The sequence below is a fragment of the Centruroides vittatus genome, unplaced genomic scaffold (genome assembly GCF_030686945.1).
Source record: "Centruroides vittatus isolate TY-2023 unplaced genomic scaffold, ASM3068694v2 scaffold_1015, whole genome shotgun sequence".
Lineage (NCBI taxonomy): Eukaryota > Metazoa > Arthropoda > Arachnida > Scorpiones > Buthidae > Centruroides > Centruroides vittatus.
Window position 1 is genome coordinate 3,454,308 of NW_027122666.1, and position 17,959 is coordinate 3,472,266.

General features: G+C 27.9%; 1 protein-coding gene and 1 long non-coding RNA gene across 4 annotated transcripts in view; both read left to right on the forward strand.

The window, feature by feature from the left end:
* LOC136986207 (uncharacterized) overlaps positions 1 to 17,959 on the forward strand; it is a 129,536-nt gene that overhangs the window by 64,434 nt on the left and 47,143 nt on the right. The window lies entirely within an intron of this gene.
* for (cGMP-dependent protein kinase for) overlaps positions 1 to 17,959 on the forward strand; it is a 51,947-nt gene that overhangs the window by 10,786 nt on the left and 23,202 nt on the right. For 2 of the 3 annotated variants that reach the window (XM_067283686.1, XM_067283688.1), the window contains exons 2-3: positions 11,563 to 11,729; positions 15,583 to 15,696. In XM_067283686.1, coding sequence (XP_067139787.1) covers positions 11,563 to 11,729; positions 15,583 to 15,696 — 281 coding nt within the window. Of the gene's footprint in view, positions 1 to 1,029; positions 1,552 to 11,562; positions 11,730 to 15,582; positions 15,697 to 17,959 lie in introns of those variants that run through there. The other variant, XM_067283687.1, reaches the window with a different exon arrangement.

Sequence of the window (17,959 nt, forward strand, 5' to 3'; positions counted from 1 at the left end):
AAGCAGTGCCGTAACTAGCCATTCCTGTGCCCTGTGCAAGAATTTGCATTTAGTCTCCTTAACTAATTAGGTTTGGGAAATTAACAAAACAAATAGATGCATTTTGGGCCCCCCTTCCAAGTGGGCCCTGTGCGGGTGCACCTGTTGCACCTGCCTAGTTACAGTACTGCTTGAAAGATATCTGCAATAAAAATAATTATATATTCGAATAGAAAATTCAAAAGGCCCTGAAAATAATTATTGTCGAGAGTCTCCAGACGTGTTAATGCATCTTGCTAACAGATTTGATTTGTTTACCATTTAGTATGATAGAAAACAGCATAAATATACGCTGTATATTAAAGATTTGTTACATGCGTTTCCCAATTTTAGCAGAATTTAGTCCACGTCTCGGAGAAAATCCATTAAATTCAAGTATTGCGCCTGTCATATAAAAGTAGGAAAGTTGCCAAACTTAGCGTCAACAGAGTGATTGAGCATCCGATCGTAATCTTGATGGATATAATTTGACAAAGGTTAACACATGACTTCCATATCAGATTTTCCGTATGGATGATTCCATAACTCGAATATGATACATCAACTAAAACTCTATAATTTTAATTCGATAGCATTAAATTAATCTTCTTTTTTTAAATCAGAATTTAGGTTACCGCTCATTCGTGTTAAACGATAAATAGCGAAGGTATTAGACGTTATCTATGATTAAAATTTTTAAGCGAAATTTTTTTTTTTTTGTGGAAATGCAGAATTTTGTCAGAATATCGATATTGAAACTCAGTTTTGTAACAAGTTAGGTAATAAATTTAGTACAGGTGAATTACCCATGACTACATAAGTTTGTCACAAGTTAAAAATAGCGCAAAAAAATTATTTCAAAAAATTCCCCAAGTGTATTGTATCTCTAACTCAAACCCGTAAGTTTATGAACATCTCCACCTACCTAATAATTTACTAAATATATATGTATATATATTTTTTTATTTTGTAACTTTACAGCCTCGGTTTAGCAAGGAACAGGCGGAGTCACAATTTCCGTTATTGGGGTGCAAAACCGATAAACAGTCTAGAGGCACCGACACTTGAACCTCATTCCGCTCTGGTCCTCTGCCAATGTTATGTTTATAAGTAACTGTTAAACGGCGAAAGATTATATGAGAGCTTGGCTTGCACTTTTCCTGACAAATAACTCATTAAGTCGCTGCGTTACGATCTAGAGAAGATGTCATCCATAAGGGAGCTTCGGTACGCTTTGCAACAGAAAATTGAAGAAATTCGGCAAAGAGACATACTGATAGACAAACTAGAAATGGAATTAGAAGCTAAAAACGAACTAATTCAACAGTTGCAAAATGATCTCGAACTTTATAAAACGGTTATGAAACCACTAACTAAGCAAATGGCAATGAATATGCATTTGTGGGTGGATTCATCGATTAGAAATGGTAAAGTCAAATTGGAAGGTCGAACCAAACGTTTAGCCATATCTGCAGAACCCATTCATGCCGATTTACTAGAGAAAAATCTAAGAAAAGTATCTAAGAGTAAACGGTAAGATAAATTTATTTTTATGTTAAGTAAATCTAAAAATCAATGCTTCCTGCTGGTAATTATTTCCTATAATGCTTTCAAGGACGATAGAAAATTAATAATGGCCACTTTTCATATAAAAATTAATATCCGACGGCTAATACATTGTAAGTTATTTTTCTCTAATGGATTTATTATAATTCTTTCCCTGTTAATTCTCGTTTATTGAAAAATGTTGCAATACTTCTGGGAAATTTGATTGCATAAATGGAATTACTATAATTTCATTTAATTCTACGTAATATGCAATTTTATGAAAGCAGAATAAAATTTTTGTACTTTCAGTCAGCTTCAATAAATTATTTTTTAATAATAATATATATAATTTAAGACGTTCAACGTTATTAATTCGCATAATGATGATGCTTTTCTCAAGTTGCTCGCTCTTATATTTTATTTATAATTTATTATAGAATATTAAATTATTGACTGTTGAATAATAATTGAATCTATCTTTAAGTGTTAAATTATTATTGTACGAGTATCTCCAATTCTTTAATTAAACATTTAATTTTGATGAACTGCTAGAAATGCTGAAGCTCTGTGGCATAGAAAGGCCACAGAATTGGTTAAAATTGATAGAATATTACATTTATTACCTGTTAAAAACTTTGACATATTAATTATTTTTAAAGTTTAGTGTATTTTTATGCTTTTGCAAGGATATCCTATCGTGCTTCCTGTCGGAAGGGAGGAAAAAAATTCTACGAAAGTATTACTATCCTCATTGAGTTAGCTGAGTAGAAACCGGGTCGTTTCTAAAAGCGTCTAGAATCTCATCTTTTCTTATTTTTTTGCTATGCTCATTAATTTCTCAGCTTTTAAGATTGTTTCGTTAACTGTATCAGTACCGAAAAATTAAAAGAATTATCGCTCTAGTGAATATTCTTCGTTTTCTGTTCTATTTTAGTATCATTTTGCGTGTTATATCACATTTATACATCGCAAAAGTAAAGAGATTCGAAATGTATTTCGTGATAACTTTTGCTATCATTAATTTAACATTTCTACTGATTCCCAGATTTAATTATTATTAGCAAAGTAGAAAGTTTTCTTATTAGAGTTTCAATTTTTAATCAATGTAATTGATGTTTCAGGTATCACAATATAAAACTATTATAAACATTGATTAATAGAATTAAATGAAGTGTTACTCAAGAGCACTTAAGCTGAAACAATTATCAAATCATTTATTAAATTTCCCACAAGTGAAACGGCACGATGGTGATCATAAATTATGGATTATTGATCAAAGCTCCTTAGTACACTTAATTTATTAAGCATAAATTTAAAGCCTCGAACTTTTAATTATATTGATCGATATCTCCTGATATCATATTATTAAGTTTTAGCGTATTTTAACATTGAATATCAGAGTTTAATTAATACTGCCACTGAACATTGGTGTCCTACCAGTGGCCAAGTGAATAAAACAATGAATAAAACTAGTGGTCATGGGTTTATTCATTCTTTCCGTGTGTCAACAATCTAAATCGGGGTCAGCTTCCTATAGAAAGTCCTCCCATACGTCGCATCTCTTTATTCCATAAATCCGATCAATTAATACTGAGTTTTTACGAATCAATCTCGTTTAGTATCAATTTATTGAGCGTATTCCTTATATTGTATTACTATTATATTAATCAAACTTTATTGACGCGTTTTATACATGTTGGGATTTAAAATATATTATCAATATTTGGTCGTGTGTGTCGGCTTTAGTCGGTGTCTACTAAATTTATGGAGGCAGTTTTTCACACATTTTTCCCATTAAATAGAAAGAAGACAACTTTCCCAGGGAGGAGAGTAGTCTACAGGTGACATTTCAAGTATACACCACATGTTTCGAGCACTAAAATAACTGAAGTAGTTCCCACAGTAACAGCGTGCGAAACTCAGGATAACGGCATGTATACGAAGGGCGATTTTCACTCACATCTACGTGATGTAAGATCGTAAAAGGCCAAACTTTTAGATTTTTCCTCTTGTCATCAGCTAGATATAAAATAGACACGACTTAATTAGGTTCAAAGCAATTAAAAAATAGTTTGAAACCCAATTAAAAAGTTTAACTTGAATAAGATTTAGTGCAACAAAACCATTTTAAAAGCATAAATTTGTAGAAACATTTCACATGTGTAACTTGCATCCATTTAACATCAGACTAATTGTGGAGAAGCAATAAGCTCATTACAAGGAGCACCATTCAAAAAGAAAAGAAAAATGAAAAAGGTGGCTGAACGTTAATAACATAAGATGCTATTTCAGTAAAAAAAATACGGTCATGTTATAAATATGCAGCACGCCTTCTGTAAATAGCTCTCTATTTATGCAGACTAAGTAAACTTCTACAGTTACCCAGTACTTTGATAAACTTTAAACTATAATAATAATAATAGAAAAAAAGAATTAATAAAATAATATGTTAGATCTTCAAGAAGGTATTTATATACAATCAAAGAAACCGCTTAATTTCAACAGCAATCGATAGTTAGCGTGGTTTAGAGTTTTGAGATATCGGCAAAGTTGAATTAAATGGACTTTAGATCGTCTGTAAGCCGCGTCTTTTTATGAATCGAGAAATTCGTTATTGACAAAAGGTACAAGGGTTAAGAGACGGAGGTGGTCCTCGTGTCTAGAAAAAAAAGGGGAAGAAATATAAATATTTAGCCAGCTAATTCGTGTTGTATATCGTGCAATTAACGATTCGAAAGCATAATGGTTTCTTATGTTAAGAGCGACACATTATACTGTACTTGAAAGTAATAATTTAATTGTACTTTTTGACGTCTTGAAGTTTGTTGATGATACTGGAAGAAGTTGAAATTAGTTACAAAAATAGCAAAGAATAAAAGCATTCCTTTCTCTGGCGCCGTTTGTGTTTTTCAGTCCCGCTTTAAACATAACGAAGGTTGTTTTGACTAAAGTTTCTCGATAAGATCGTGTTTAAAACTTTTTATTTTTTAAATATTATTTTGTAGAAAAATATTTGCCGCTATTATAACATTCAGGAACGGCCGAAATTAACATATTCTTTACATTTAATTTTGCCTGTCATGTAAAACGTTGCGTGATATTAAATGAAAGGTGAACTGCTACCGGACGTAGGATATGAATTAAATTTTTTTGCTGGAGTTTTATATATCATTGCTATGTAAACTACGTAGTAAACCATTCCAAAAATTACGTAACCGTTCCATGTTTTTTTAAAATTCGTCTCTATCACGATTATTTGCAATGCATTGTGGGATTTATTTCTCGACAAATAATTTAACTTATTTTTTTAAAAAAATATTTAAGTCCTCTAAAATAAATAGAAAAATTATTTATCTTCCAAATTATTTTAAAATCACTATAAATAAACATAATATAGAATTTCTGTAATAATAATAACAAATATTTATTAAAAAAATTGTGAAATAAAAACAATTGTAGACGGAGCATTAAAGGAAACGAACGCCATCTGTGTGACAATGCAAAAATTTAAAAATTTTAATTTATTTTTTTTCCTGAATAATATTTAATTATTAATTTTGATTTAAAATAGATATAATATTTAAAAATATTTTAAAATTTATAACTCAATAATTTTTAAGAGTAAAAAATAATAAATTTTGAGTATAAATGATTTCTCATAAATACATTTTACATTTTATACATGCCGGTAAATATATTTTATAAATACATCACTATAGAAGCATAATGAACTGTCAATATATGTAGAGTAATTTATATGTATATAAACTATTTAAAGTTTTTAAAATAAAATTTGTAATACTTGAAATATTGTAGTATCGGTATTATCCCGAACGCGAAAGCGATACGGTAATATTTATATTTATGATATTATCAGATTTAAAATATTTTTTTGCAATATTTTAAGAAATTTTAATGAGAAATGGGGATTAGGATATAATTTTAGCGGGCATTTAAACAATTTCAGTAATAAATTTGTTTTGCGTGTCGTTAGCTTTTCGTTTGTTGTTTCGAAATCGCTGTTATTCCAATTGCATGTGTTTGCTATTTTTAGGCTTTGTTTTTGTACAGGATGTTACATCATTGGCAATTCGTAGATTTATTTCTTTCCTTGTGGATATATATCTAAACTTTAAACTAACATTTTATCTAAACAATTTTAACGGTCAGTGACATTTCTATTAATTAGCACGAAAAACTGGAGATTAAAAATAATTATAACTGTTTTTTTAAAAATTAAACAGTTTCTTTCTTCATAAAAATTGTTTAATTGGATTGGCTTTAAATTTTTATTTTTATTTTATTTTATTTTTTTTTACATTTTTGTACGTTTTAATAATAAAAATCAACATTAAAACTAGTTCGAATTTAATATCCGATTCGTCTACAGATGGAGCTGCAGATTTAAATTATACTTTCCATTGATATCTATGAACAAAATTTGTTTTTTTTTTTTAATTGCTGTTTTTCAATCAATAAATTTCATTTCTGAATTAAATTTTTTATTGTTATTATTTTAAAATATTTTAAAATAGACTACTAAATAAAAACGCATAAATTATATAAACATGCAAATTACACATCGCGTTTTCCATACTTTTGCAGCTTTCATCAATCATTTTAAATTTTGTTTTGAATAATAATTTGCAGTAGGAGTTCAAGCAAATAAAATTTATGCAAAAGCTATTATCTTATCATTATAACAACACTTGTCACTGAAAAAACACTAATTTTACAAACAAATTGGGATCTTGTCAAACTTTTTTGGTTCGCGGCGCACTGTAAAACACGTGAAATTTTTCGGCGCACTTTGTGTACAAAATTAAAAATACACCAATGTCGCGTTATTAGCGACAAGAGTATTACTCCGACTTAAAAAACTATATCACATACATAAAATACTCTATTCGTATTCAAAACGACACAACTGAAGTTCAGTTGGCTGATATTCTCCAGTATAGAGTTTTCTCGGCGGATTGTTTTCGAATTTTTTACAGTTAAAAAAAATATTTACAAAAGCCCAAATAAACACAAATATTTTATGTTTACAACAGTATTATTAATATATTTTAATTACGAATAGCTGTCTTTTCAAACACCAGCTTGATTATATTAATTTTAGATACAAGAAGACAATTTGCCCAAAAATTCGGCAAAGATATCTTATTTTATCTAAAATATTGCAGCACATATAAATATTTAATATTTTAATTTATTTCAGATAATTCAACGGGTTTTAATACAAATTCGTATGATTTTCGATTAGGTCAAAGTTTTTGGCAGGAATCAAATCATTCCAGATGTTTCTAATCCAAAACTGTTTCTAATTTTTATCGAAAGTAAAGCGATTATTTTTACAGATTAAAAGAATGAGATTACAATCATGTTTTTCACTGAAGACAGATGCTCTAGAACAGTGGTTCTTAACCTTGCTGGAGGTACCGAACCCCATCAGTTTCATATAAGCATTCACCGAACCCCTTTTAATTGGAAAAATAAAATATAATTTTTCAAATTCAAAACATAGGTATAATAGGTGTTCTATTGGGAAATATAGGCATATTTCCCAATAGAACACATGTTATGTAGCATTAGTTTTCGAAACCAATACGGTTTCTACGTTACGATGACGTCAGGTGGTTGACCTCCGCCGAACCCCTGAGACTGACTCGCCGAACCCCAGGGGTTCGGTCGAACCCAGGTTAAGAACCACTGCTCTAGAACCTTAGCTTATAGGCTCTAGAATTCTAGAACCTTGCAGATAGCAAATTTTATACTTTTTCAAATTTTGAAGATAATTTTCTGTTTCTAATATTTAACATTAAAAACAAATAATAACTTATTTATAAACATGTAAATATCTTGATAGTTTCTATTTTAAAAGGTCATGTGATTAGATTCCAATTAACTCTTCTAATTAGATAATTATATAATACTATATCAGGGAGATGAGATGATGTAATTTATTAATAAATCCTTTATTAACCAAGATTGTTAAGAATTTTCATCATAAACGACATTGAAATATCATAATGGTCTTCTATCACACCTTTACTCATTGGATATTGATGAGTCACATGTGACGTCCAGTCAAAATATGTGGTTTACTTCTGTTGAATGAACTGTTATTGCCCTGTCAAAGATTTAACTTTCTGTGTTGTGTTTTGTTACCTAATAAAGTAGATATACTAAGAATTTAATTGCAAAATATGGTGTAAACAATAATGGTATGAGCCAGATTAAGGAATGTGGTTAATGTTACCTTAGGTGCCAAGATGGCGGCTCGTCTCCGCTTCCAGCAAGGAAACAGTGGGATGCACGTTCTAACCTAACCTAACAATTTGGTTGCTAATAATAATGGTAATTTATTAGAGTAGGTTAGGTTAGGTTAGAACTTACGTCCTACTATTTCCTTGCTGGAATCAGAGACGAGCTGCCATCTTGGCACCTAAGGTAACATTAACCAGAAATTTATTGAATATTTCTAGTCTTTGAACTTATTCTGATTTATAATTATATAAAATAATGATTGCTAATGTTCCTACTTAATCATTAGATTTATCTACTTTTATAATTTAATAACATTTAAATATAGTTTACAATATTTAATGTTTTCAAATCTTGCAAATCCATTACGTGGCATAGATCTATTTCTCTGTGAGTGTAATGAAAACATTAGTTGTATTGTGTATTGTTTTGATTTGTATAATAATTACATGTTAAAATGTACTATGAAAGAGTCATATGATATGCCAATGAAGTAAGTCATTCTATTATTTAGTTATAGTTTCTATTAATGATTAATTTTGAAACAATTGTATTGTTTGACATTAATTTAGATGTGCTCCCTATTTTCACAGATTATACTATAATTTTAAAGTGTATGTATGTTACATTAAACAAACAGTAATGGAAATGATATTCCTGCAATTTAAAGGATAGAATAAGAAAAACTCCAGTGGGTTTGAGTTTTGAAAAAGTTTCCTAACAGCATATTTTGCAATTTAACTTCTTTACAAAAATTTATAAAATGAAATGTAACTATTATCTAATGGTATTATTTTTCCATTATTATCTTTTTTTGTAAATAGGATAAAATTCTATATAAAGTACCATTTATTTTGAAGAAATATAATTTTTCACACATTACACAAACTGTATTAAACTATGGCTAAGTTTTAGAATACCTAATGTAAAAACAAAGTTTCTATAGAAAAAATAAATCTTTAAAAATGTACTAAAATTTGGAGCTTCTTTATAATGATTGATAACAGACTGTTTACTAGAGGATATGTTAATTAAATTTCCTATGGTAGTTGTATTATATGTTGATCTAGTAATAGTCTCTTTAATCCGAAAAATATTGACAGTAGACTGTCTCACAGCTTAACAAGTTCCAAAAAACTCCTTTATTGCTTTATGTAAAAAAGCTATAAAGGAGTTTTTTGGAACTTGTTAAGCTGTGAGACAGTCTACTGTCAATATTTTTCGGATTAAAGAGACTATTACTAGATCAGGATATATTAAATTGTATGGTAATATTTTAAAGAAACTCAAATAAATGGATTCTGTAGAAATGTATCACTGCCAAAAGATTTTTCAATTACAGTAGAATTTTCATGGTTTTTTGCTCTTATTTTATTATACATTTTGGCAGTAGGCCCTCCTCAGATTATGAAAACTCTGGAAATCTTTTAGAAGTGATACATTTATAAATCCATCTATTTATTTAAAATAATACCATACTGGTAACAGATTTTTCTGAAAAATATATGTGTGATGATGTATTAATTTTCAATTGAAGTATTTTTTCCATATTTATTTCGTAATGCTCATTTTGGATTAGTGGTATAACAGCTTTCTAATATTAGCCAGAAGAAAATATTTCAAGTATTAATACACAATATTTTGTTGTATTTTATATCAGAAAGAAAAGAGAAAAAAACTGCCAATAACACAGCACATTTTAAAGGTTTTACATGATAGAACAACCAATAAATGCAACTTTTTATTTGTTTAACAATAATAAAATATTTACCATAAGAAAAAAGTAATATAAATTTATGTATGGTTGAAATTCTGTATATAACTATAAGAAATAAAATTTTTCTATTAAAAAGACAAAAACAAAGCAAAGTTACATGAAAAGTGGATGGAATAAAAATTGCAGCATATGAGCAATCTGCCAGGGAATAGTGCCTCCTGAAGGATTTTTAAAGGAACTGGCTACTATTTAAGTATTAGACAAGTGAGGGAAACCTGGAAGATGGCCAGCTCATTAGTTGGATACAAACCCCAACCATTCATCACTTGTTAGTGGTTTTTATCCACTCAGTTACTGGTTGGCCTAACGAGAAGTTTACAATAGATTATCATATTTTATAATTAGTTCATTACCGGAAGATTACAAAAGTTCTTAAGATACATTAATTAAGTAAGCAAATTCTGATAAAATATTTAATGATTTAATTTCTAACTATTGTGATTGAAAATCTTACAAACAAATTTATTGGCTAATTTAGAATTAGTTTTATGTATATTTATTGAATATTCTTGGTGAGATCCAGTTTTATTTTCAAGTGGTTTTTATATGGAAACACCAGTTCATATATAAACATATCACTATAGCCTATTGATATCTAATTAGGGTCATAATTAGTTGTCATAAGTCTGGGTTTGGACTGGAAAGTCATGGAATTGTGGCAATGACTAGGATTGTGTCCAGAAGTAGAGTCTAAATTTCTTTGTGTGGGAAGAAATAAAGAAAAAATAAATTATTTATAGCTGCAACAATAATTCTATGGCTTGGAAGATTGTTATGGGCTAACTGCCTTGCTATCTAGTCCATTATATATCCAGCCCTTATATTTTAATTTTAAAAAATATTGTATTATTATTACTTATGTATTATATAAAAATATTAATAAAAGTAAATAAAAGAATGAAATTGAACATGTATGATGAAAAGTGAAAAGTAATATTAGTTAGGCCAAACTGAAATTATTATTTGAATAGTAGCTAAAAATAAATGGGTACCATAGTTTTTATGTTTATGAGTTAAACTGAAAAGTAAGGGGAATTAAATTTCATCATGAAAAAACTTAATGATTAATTAGCTGATGATTATTTAATGTGTTCATAGATAACTGTTTTATTAAGATTAGATAACATAAAACATTACTGTAATCACATTATTATTCATAGATGTTTGGGACATTTGTCTGGAGTTCAGTTAAAAGGGAACAGTTAATTTTAGATTACTTTGAAACAAGATCAGACAATTTATGAACGGTCGTATAATAGTGATCTATTTACTGTTTTTCTTTGTCTTTGACGAACATATACAAGTACATTAAAAATTCATACTTTTTAATGGAATTACATCTGTAGGGGCATTATGAGATGTTGCCAGGCCTAAGGACAAAAATTTACATGGGTCTCCCAAGTGAATAAATTATTCTAATATTTATTTTCAGTTTTTTTATGGATATATTACTTTTTTACAAAATAAAGAATAGTTATCGTTAAGCATTTTTATATTATAATAATGTAAAAATACAAATTGTGGGATAATGTTCAGGCCCCTGTGAATCCCAGGCCTGGAGAATTTTATTTCATCGTCCCTCTTGTCGGCTTTGTATATTGGCGTACAGATTTATATCTTCGTGTGATGTGAAATTTACATATTCTTCATAGCAATAGATAAAATCAAATAATTTCTCATGTTTCACAACAGATCATTACTTTGTTATAAAAAAGATCATTATTTTACTTCTGATAAATAATCATAAATACTGAATTAATTAAAACTTTTAAAGGTGCATCAATTAATATTTCATCACATTCATAAAATATCTATAATTGAATATTTTGATGGTAACAATGTTATCTAGTATAGCATTTATATTAATTAATATTGTTAATTCAGTAAAACTTATTATTCATATTGAATAAATATATAATAATATATTGAAATTTTTCTGTTTTATTTGACAGATCTAAAGAACTAATTAAAAAGGCAATTTTAGAAAATGATTTTATGAAAAATTTAGAAATTGTACAAATAAGAGAAATCACAGATTGTATGTATCCAGTAATTTATCCAAAAGACAGTCTTATTATCAAAGAAGGAGATGTCGGTAGCATTGTTTTTGTTCTAGAAGGTAAGCTAAATATTATAATTGTCAATATTTGAAATATTTTATATTTACCTGTATAGAATAATTGACGTAGAGAGCAATAATGATATACAAACTTATTAATTTTTATTAATGTCTTTTTCTCTGTCAAATTGCAGTACAGTCTGATTAGTTAGCTAGATAACATAGCCTACCCAGAACTGATAACCGATGTGCACAGAAACAAAAAACTAACACAAACATTTTCAAATTTCACCAGAGTTCTTCTTCAAGCATTATAACATTTGCATTAGTTTTTTTCTTCTGTGCACACCGGTTATCAGTTTTGGGTACGTTGTTAACTATATCTCGATGTGGTGTAGTGCTGTTTACTAGTTAGCTAGATAATATACATCTGAACACAAGTATTTTTTTGGTTTTTTAAGTGATAATCATTGTAAAAAATGATATTGATCAAAACCTGTTCCTTTAGAACTGTATATGAGCATGATTGATTCTCTCTAAACATTTATTTCATATAGATTTCATTTTATGAAATCATTATTATTATTATTATATAGTATATGCCATGTTTAGTGTTGAAAATTAATGTATGAAAGCTTGTATAAGTATTTTTTATTTTATTAATGAGGTTATTTGATAATCTGTTTTCAAATACAGGTCATATCATATTTGATTTTTTATTACTTGATGCAAAATATGATTTTTGGTGATCTGTCCCACTTTGTTTTCATTCACTCAGACAATTACAACTTTGCTTTACTACAATTTGCAGCAGCAAGAAATTTAATACAAAGCATGTTTTTATAATAAAGATTTTATCTCAAGTATTATTTATTTAAATGATATCCATATCTGTTTAATATTAAAAGGTATTGCCTATTAATAAAAAAATTTGTATAAATTTCAGATGTAAAATTTAATATATATAACAGTTTTTAATTCAATAATGAAATGTTATACATGCATTTTTTTTTTTAATCAAACAAACATTTTATTTGATAACTGTTGTCTAAAACTAGAGTGATTATAATTTAATTTTCATGGACTCATTTTAGATTTTGCAAAATGAAGAAAACTCAGATATTTATATCAAATATAAAATTAGAAATTATTTACATAACTAATTATAAAAAGGGAAATTCAGAAAAGGGTTAAGTAGAAGAAAGTATATTAATGCAACAAAAGTCTCCTGGCATTTAGCCAAACAAACATGTACTGAAATAAAGTTTCTGAAGTTTGGACAACCTCATTGTAAAATTTAATATAAAATATATATAATAATTTTCATTATTTGATTTTAATATAAAAAATCATAATATTTTGTGTAAAAGGAAATAATGTAGAGTACCTTTTAATCAGTTCATTAAATGAATTTCAGATTTAATGGATTAAATTTCTAGAATAGAAAATATAAGAATAGAAGATATAATCTAAACTTGTAGTCTTTTCTAGATCACATTGTTTACACTAATTTCACAGCATCTAATAAATCTGGTAAATTCATGGTACTTATTAAATTATGTAAACTTTTGTTTATTTATATTCATAAAGTTCATACAATAATTTAGGAAGATGAATTGATAATATATAAAAAGTATTTTACATAGATTATTTAGTACATTGTATATAATGAAACTTAGATTTTATATCCATATCCTAACAGATGATTAAACTATGTGAAATTATACAATTAGTTTATATATTATTTATATTAGTTACAATATAGCATTTTAAATTAATATTATATTTTGTTATTTTCTTATAAAATAAGTTCTTTGTATTATAAGTCATAAAATATTAAACATTTACTAATAACAGACACTTGGCTTTAATAAACATTCTCTCTCTTATTAGTTTCTGTAGTCATGGTTTAGTATATATAATTTTTAAAATGAATATAGAGATAGCTGTTGGATTGTTTATAAAATCATATTCTTTCTCTGCTTTTTTTTAGTAAACATAAAATATATATATGTCATTCAGTTTCAAAGTCACTTATCTTTGACTTTGGTAGTTTTTAAACTTATCAATTTTTTCTAATGCATTTGCAGAGCATATTTAATAATCTTTAAACTCAAAACTTACAATTTATCTATAGTCAACTCTTCTATAAACTAAAAACTGCAGAGGAAGGCAAAGTTTACATTGTTTCAAATTTTTTGATATTGCTCTAAACCATGTCATGATTTTTTACAAAAATTGTGATATAAGCATAGAATTATTGTTAATTTCACATGGAATTTCTGTTTCTTTTACTGTTATTTTTTTCATAAATTTTTACTCCTGTCTATTAAATTTACGATGTAGCATTCGTCATTACTGCACGCGGGGATACTCGATTTTTTTGAATTTCGAAAGCGTTCGATTCTTTTCGCATTCCATGATCAACGAACCTGACGAAGACCTCGGTGGAGGATCGAAAACGTTAGTTTATGTGTTAACTGTCGTCTTATGTACCGGGAATTTTTAAATTGTGATATAAGCATAGAATTATTGTTAATTTCACATGGAATTTCTGTTTCTTTTACTGTTATTTTTTTCATAAATTTTAAATAACATCATTGTCATGATTACATTTTAATTGAAATGCATATAACAAATGAAAATAAATGATCAGAATTTAAAACAGTTAAGTAATTGATGAATTATAAGTTAATGAAAAATTCAAGTTATAAACTCAAAGAATTTATTAATGTTAGATTAGTTATTTATCATTATTATACATGTTTATTAAATTGGGTTTAAATTGTTTATTTAATTATATATATATATAGAAAATTTACAGGATTCAAAAATAAACATGAATTTTGTACTCAGAATTGATGAATAGATTCATATCAAGCTTATCGCTACTTTTATCACTGCATAAGTTACCAGAAGAACTCATTTTATTGATATTATGATTTAATATGTCAAAAATAATATCCTTTAAACTATTTTATGTATTGATAAATTTTTTATCTATGATTTTAAAAATAATTATCATAGAATTTATGGAACAAAATTAGATCTGTATTTCAGAACAGACTAAAGTTCAAAATTAAAATTATTATCTGTTATAATAAGTAATATTCTAGCAGTATCTTATTTTTAGGTAAAATTTATCAAGAAAAACTTTTTTAAAATCATATCATTTTATTAAGAAGTATGTAAATTTATTATTATACTATTCAGAAAATGTTGATGATTGGTTATTACAATTTTTTGACAAACAAATAAAATTTGAAAATTATTTATATTTCTATTTAATGTAAATCACATAAGCTATGATAACTTATTTTATAACGATATGTCAGATACACAACACACTGTGATAACTGTTCTGTCCAGTTCAAATTGATTGCATGACAGATAAGAAACAGAATTCAGTTTAATTTATGTAGAACAGCTGAATCAACATGCGCTTTCTTTTGTCCTTAAAAATAATGGAAATTAAAATTTGGTTGGTTTGGATAGAGGATGTTTTATACATTCTATACAAGATTTTGATCAATTTGCGTAAGTCTTACATTAATAATGACTTTAGTTATACATTTATTGAAGAAATAAAACTTTAGTAAGGCTTTTTCTACATTCTGTTTTGCATAATGATATTCTGTTGCCATATAATTCCCAATAATAAATTAGTTTTTTAGAATTGATTTTTTTATATGATTAAAGATTACTAACCTGAAGATTCTACTTGCATCATCTAATATACAGTAATATAATTTTTTCAGTTTTAATAAACTTATGTGACTGTAATACATTTTTTATTTGAAATGTCTTTCTGTATGCTATACAGTATTTATATATTAAAACTTTAAATAGATATTCATATTATATTATTAACATAATTATAATAATTTTAAAAATTTTATAATGTTTCTTATAGAAGGGAAAGTAGAAGTAACGAAAGGAGGAAGACTATTATGCCATTTAGGTATCGGTAAAGTTTTTGGAGAGTTAGCAATACTGTATAATTGTACGAGAACTGCAACAGTCAAAGGTATGATTTTATATTTATTTATTAGTGTACTCTATTTGCACTGTTGATTTAGAAAATATTGATGTTACTAATTTCAGTAGACATTTTGGCACCCATCCATGCAAAAAATTGCTGACTACATTATTATTATTAGGATACTACTAAAATATAATGTACCTGATATACTTTATTTTTGTTTTAAGCTGTTATATACACTTCCATGTTAAAATTGCTTTAGATCAAATTGGATTATGTAGATCCCACTATTTATTAATTTTTTGCCTAAATTAATGTTTATCTTTTCTGCGAATATGAGAATTTGTTTACTGAATGATACTTGCCTTATTCTCATGATTTATTTATGAATAAAGCACTGAATTTAGCAGCAAAGTTGCTTTTATTAAATAATGGGAATCTGTGTTACTGTTAATAAAAACAGGAGAATAAATCATCTAAATGTATGTGTATAGATAGCCTCAGTATACTAATCTATTCTAAAATCAACTTGAAATAAAGTTAATTTTAATATATATTAATTCTCGCTTTTAATTTTCTTTGTTAATTTCATGGTTTTATTCAATTTTTTATTCCTTTCCACGTGGTTTTAAAAATAGAAAGATTGTAACTTAATTTTAGATAATCTTTATGTATTTTTACATTTGTTACTATTAACAGATTTATTTTGATAATTAAAATTAATTTTTCTAACTGTTCATTTTCTTGTTTAATATAAAACAAAATAAAATATCGTATTCTGTTCATGTTTTGTTTTCTTTTAGTTTTCTTTTTGTTTAATTAAAAAGAATGGATTATAAATTCTTTATAAAATATAATATCAGCTTTAAAAATTAGATATTGTATATGAATAATTCTAAATATAAAGTTACATACAACCAGTGGCGTAGCTACATATTCGGCGCCCAGAAGCAAGTAGAATCGATGCTCCCCAGTTCCTCGGAAGAGATCTCGCAAAATTTCTTTTGAACATTTAATTTAAACACATATATCTAATTATTTTGATTTAAAACCTTACTTAATAACAATTTATTTGAGATTCAAGGCATTTCAACAATTAGATATTTAATTTAATAAATACAATTTATTTTATTAATATTTTTATAATTTTTTAAGTACGGAGTACTTTTTTTAAAACTCTTTTCACCCTATGGACACTATAAAGGCGTCATTTTCGCAAGGCCATTATGAGTTCTGCCAGGCCCACAATGGGGGTGGCTGGGTGGAGAGGGACAGGGCCGACATATCCTGACGGACCCCCCCCCTCTGGCAAGACCGCTGGACTCAAAGTATGGTAGGCAGGTCAGCCTACGCCTTTGTGCCTGAAGTTGGCCAAACTCTAGTGAGTTGTAATTAGTACATAATGCAATAAATACTGACCGGAAATGGGAGGTTTCCCCATTTCAAGTGTAAGTTCGGATAAAGAGATGATAGCTGCTCCTGTGGGTGCCTCACGGACATGTGAGGCACTATGTACTTGACTGTCCTCTAACTGAGGACTTCTGCCAAGGGGCTGACCAGGTTGATGCACTGCACAGGGCCCCCTTTCTAGGGGAGGGGGACCCTGCTGACCATTTATAAGAGCTGGTCTCTCTCTGGTAGAAAACTCTATGCGCAGTACAGGCTGCACCAAAACATATGTCCATGTAAGAGGGTTGGACTCGAGAGCAAGGAAGGCAAGGATGGATGGTCCCCATTGGGTAGTACTACCAGAGCCCAAGCACTTAACTCTGATTTGAACTTATAAGTCCAGACACTTCAGTGATTACTGGGTGCCAGACCAGGCCTATGATTAAGAATAGTCTTTTTGTACTCTGCAATGCCATTTGGCAGAGTGGAGACAATTTACTCAGAGTTCATTATATGAAGACTAACTGCGAGAAATTCCTAGGAATTTTTCAACCTGTCTGAATTTGATCCCAAGTTTCCCAGAGCGGTAGGTTGTTACCTTAACTGCTTGGCCATCCAGCCTGGCTACTAATAATATTTACTACATATTATATAAATTGTATTGCATGTTTAGTTTCATAACAAATACATAATAATAGATTTAAAAAACTTCAAAATTGTGTTCTCGCTTTTTCGTTTGCAAATTGGTCAATCACTTTCTCCTGATCAAATTGACAAGCTATTGTTTCTTCAATTGATATAGTGGTCAGAGCTAAGACGGTGTTGTGACACGCTGCTTCTTAAATAAGTTTTGATTAATTTTAGTTTTGAAATACTTAGTTTTGCTGTTGCTTTTGTCATCGGTAAAGTTAAAAAAAAT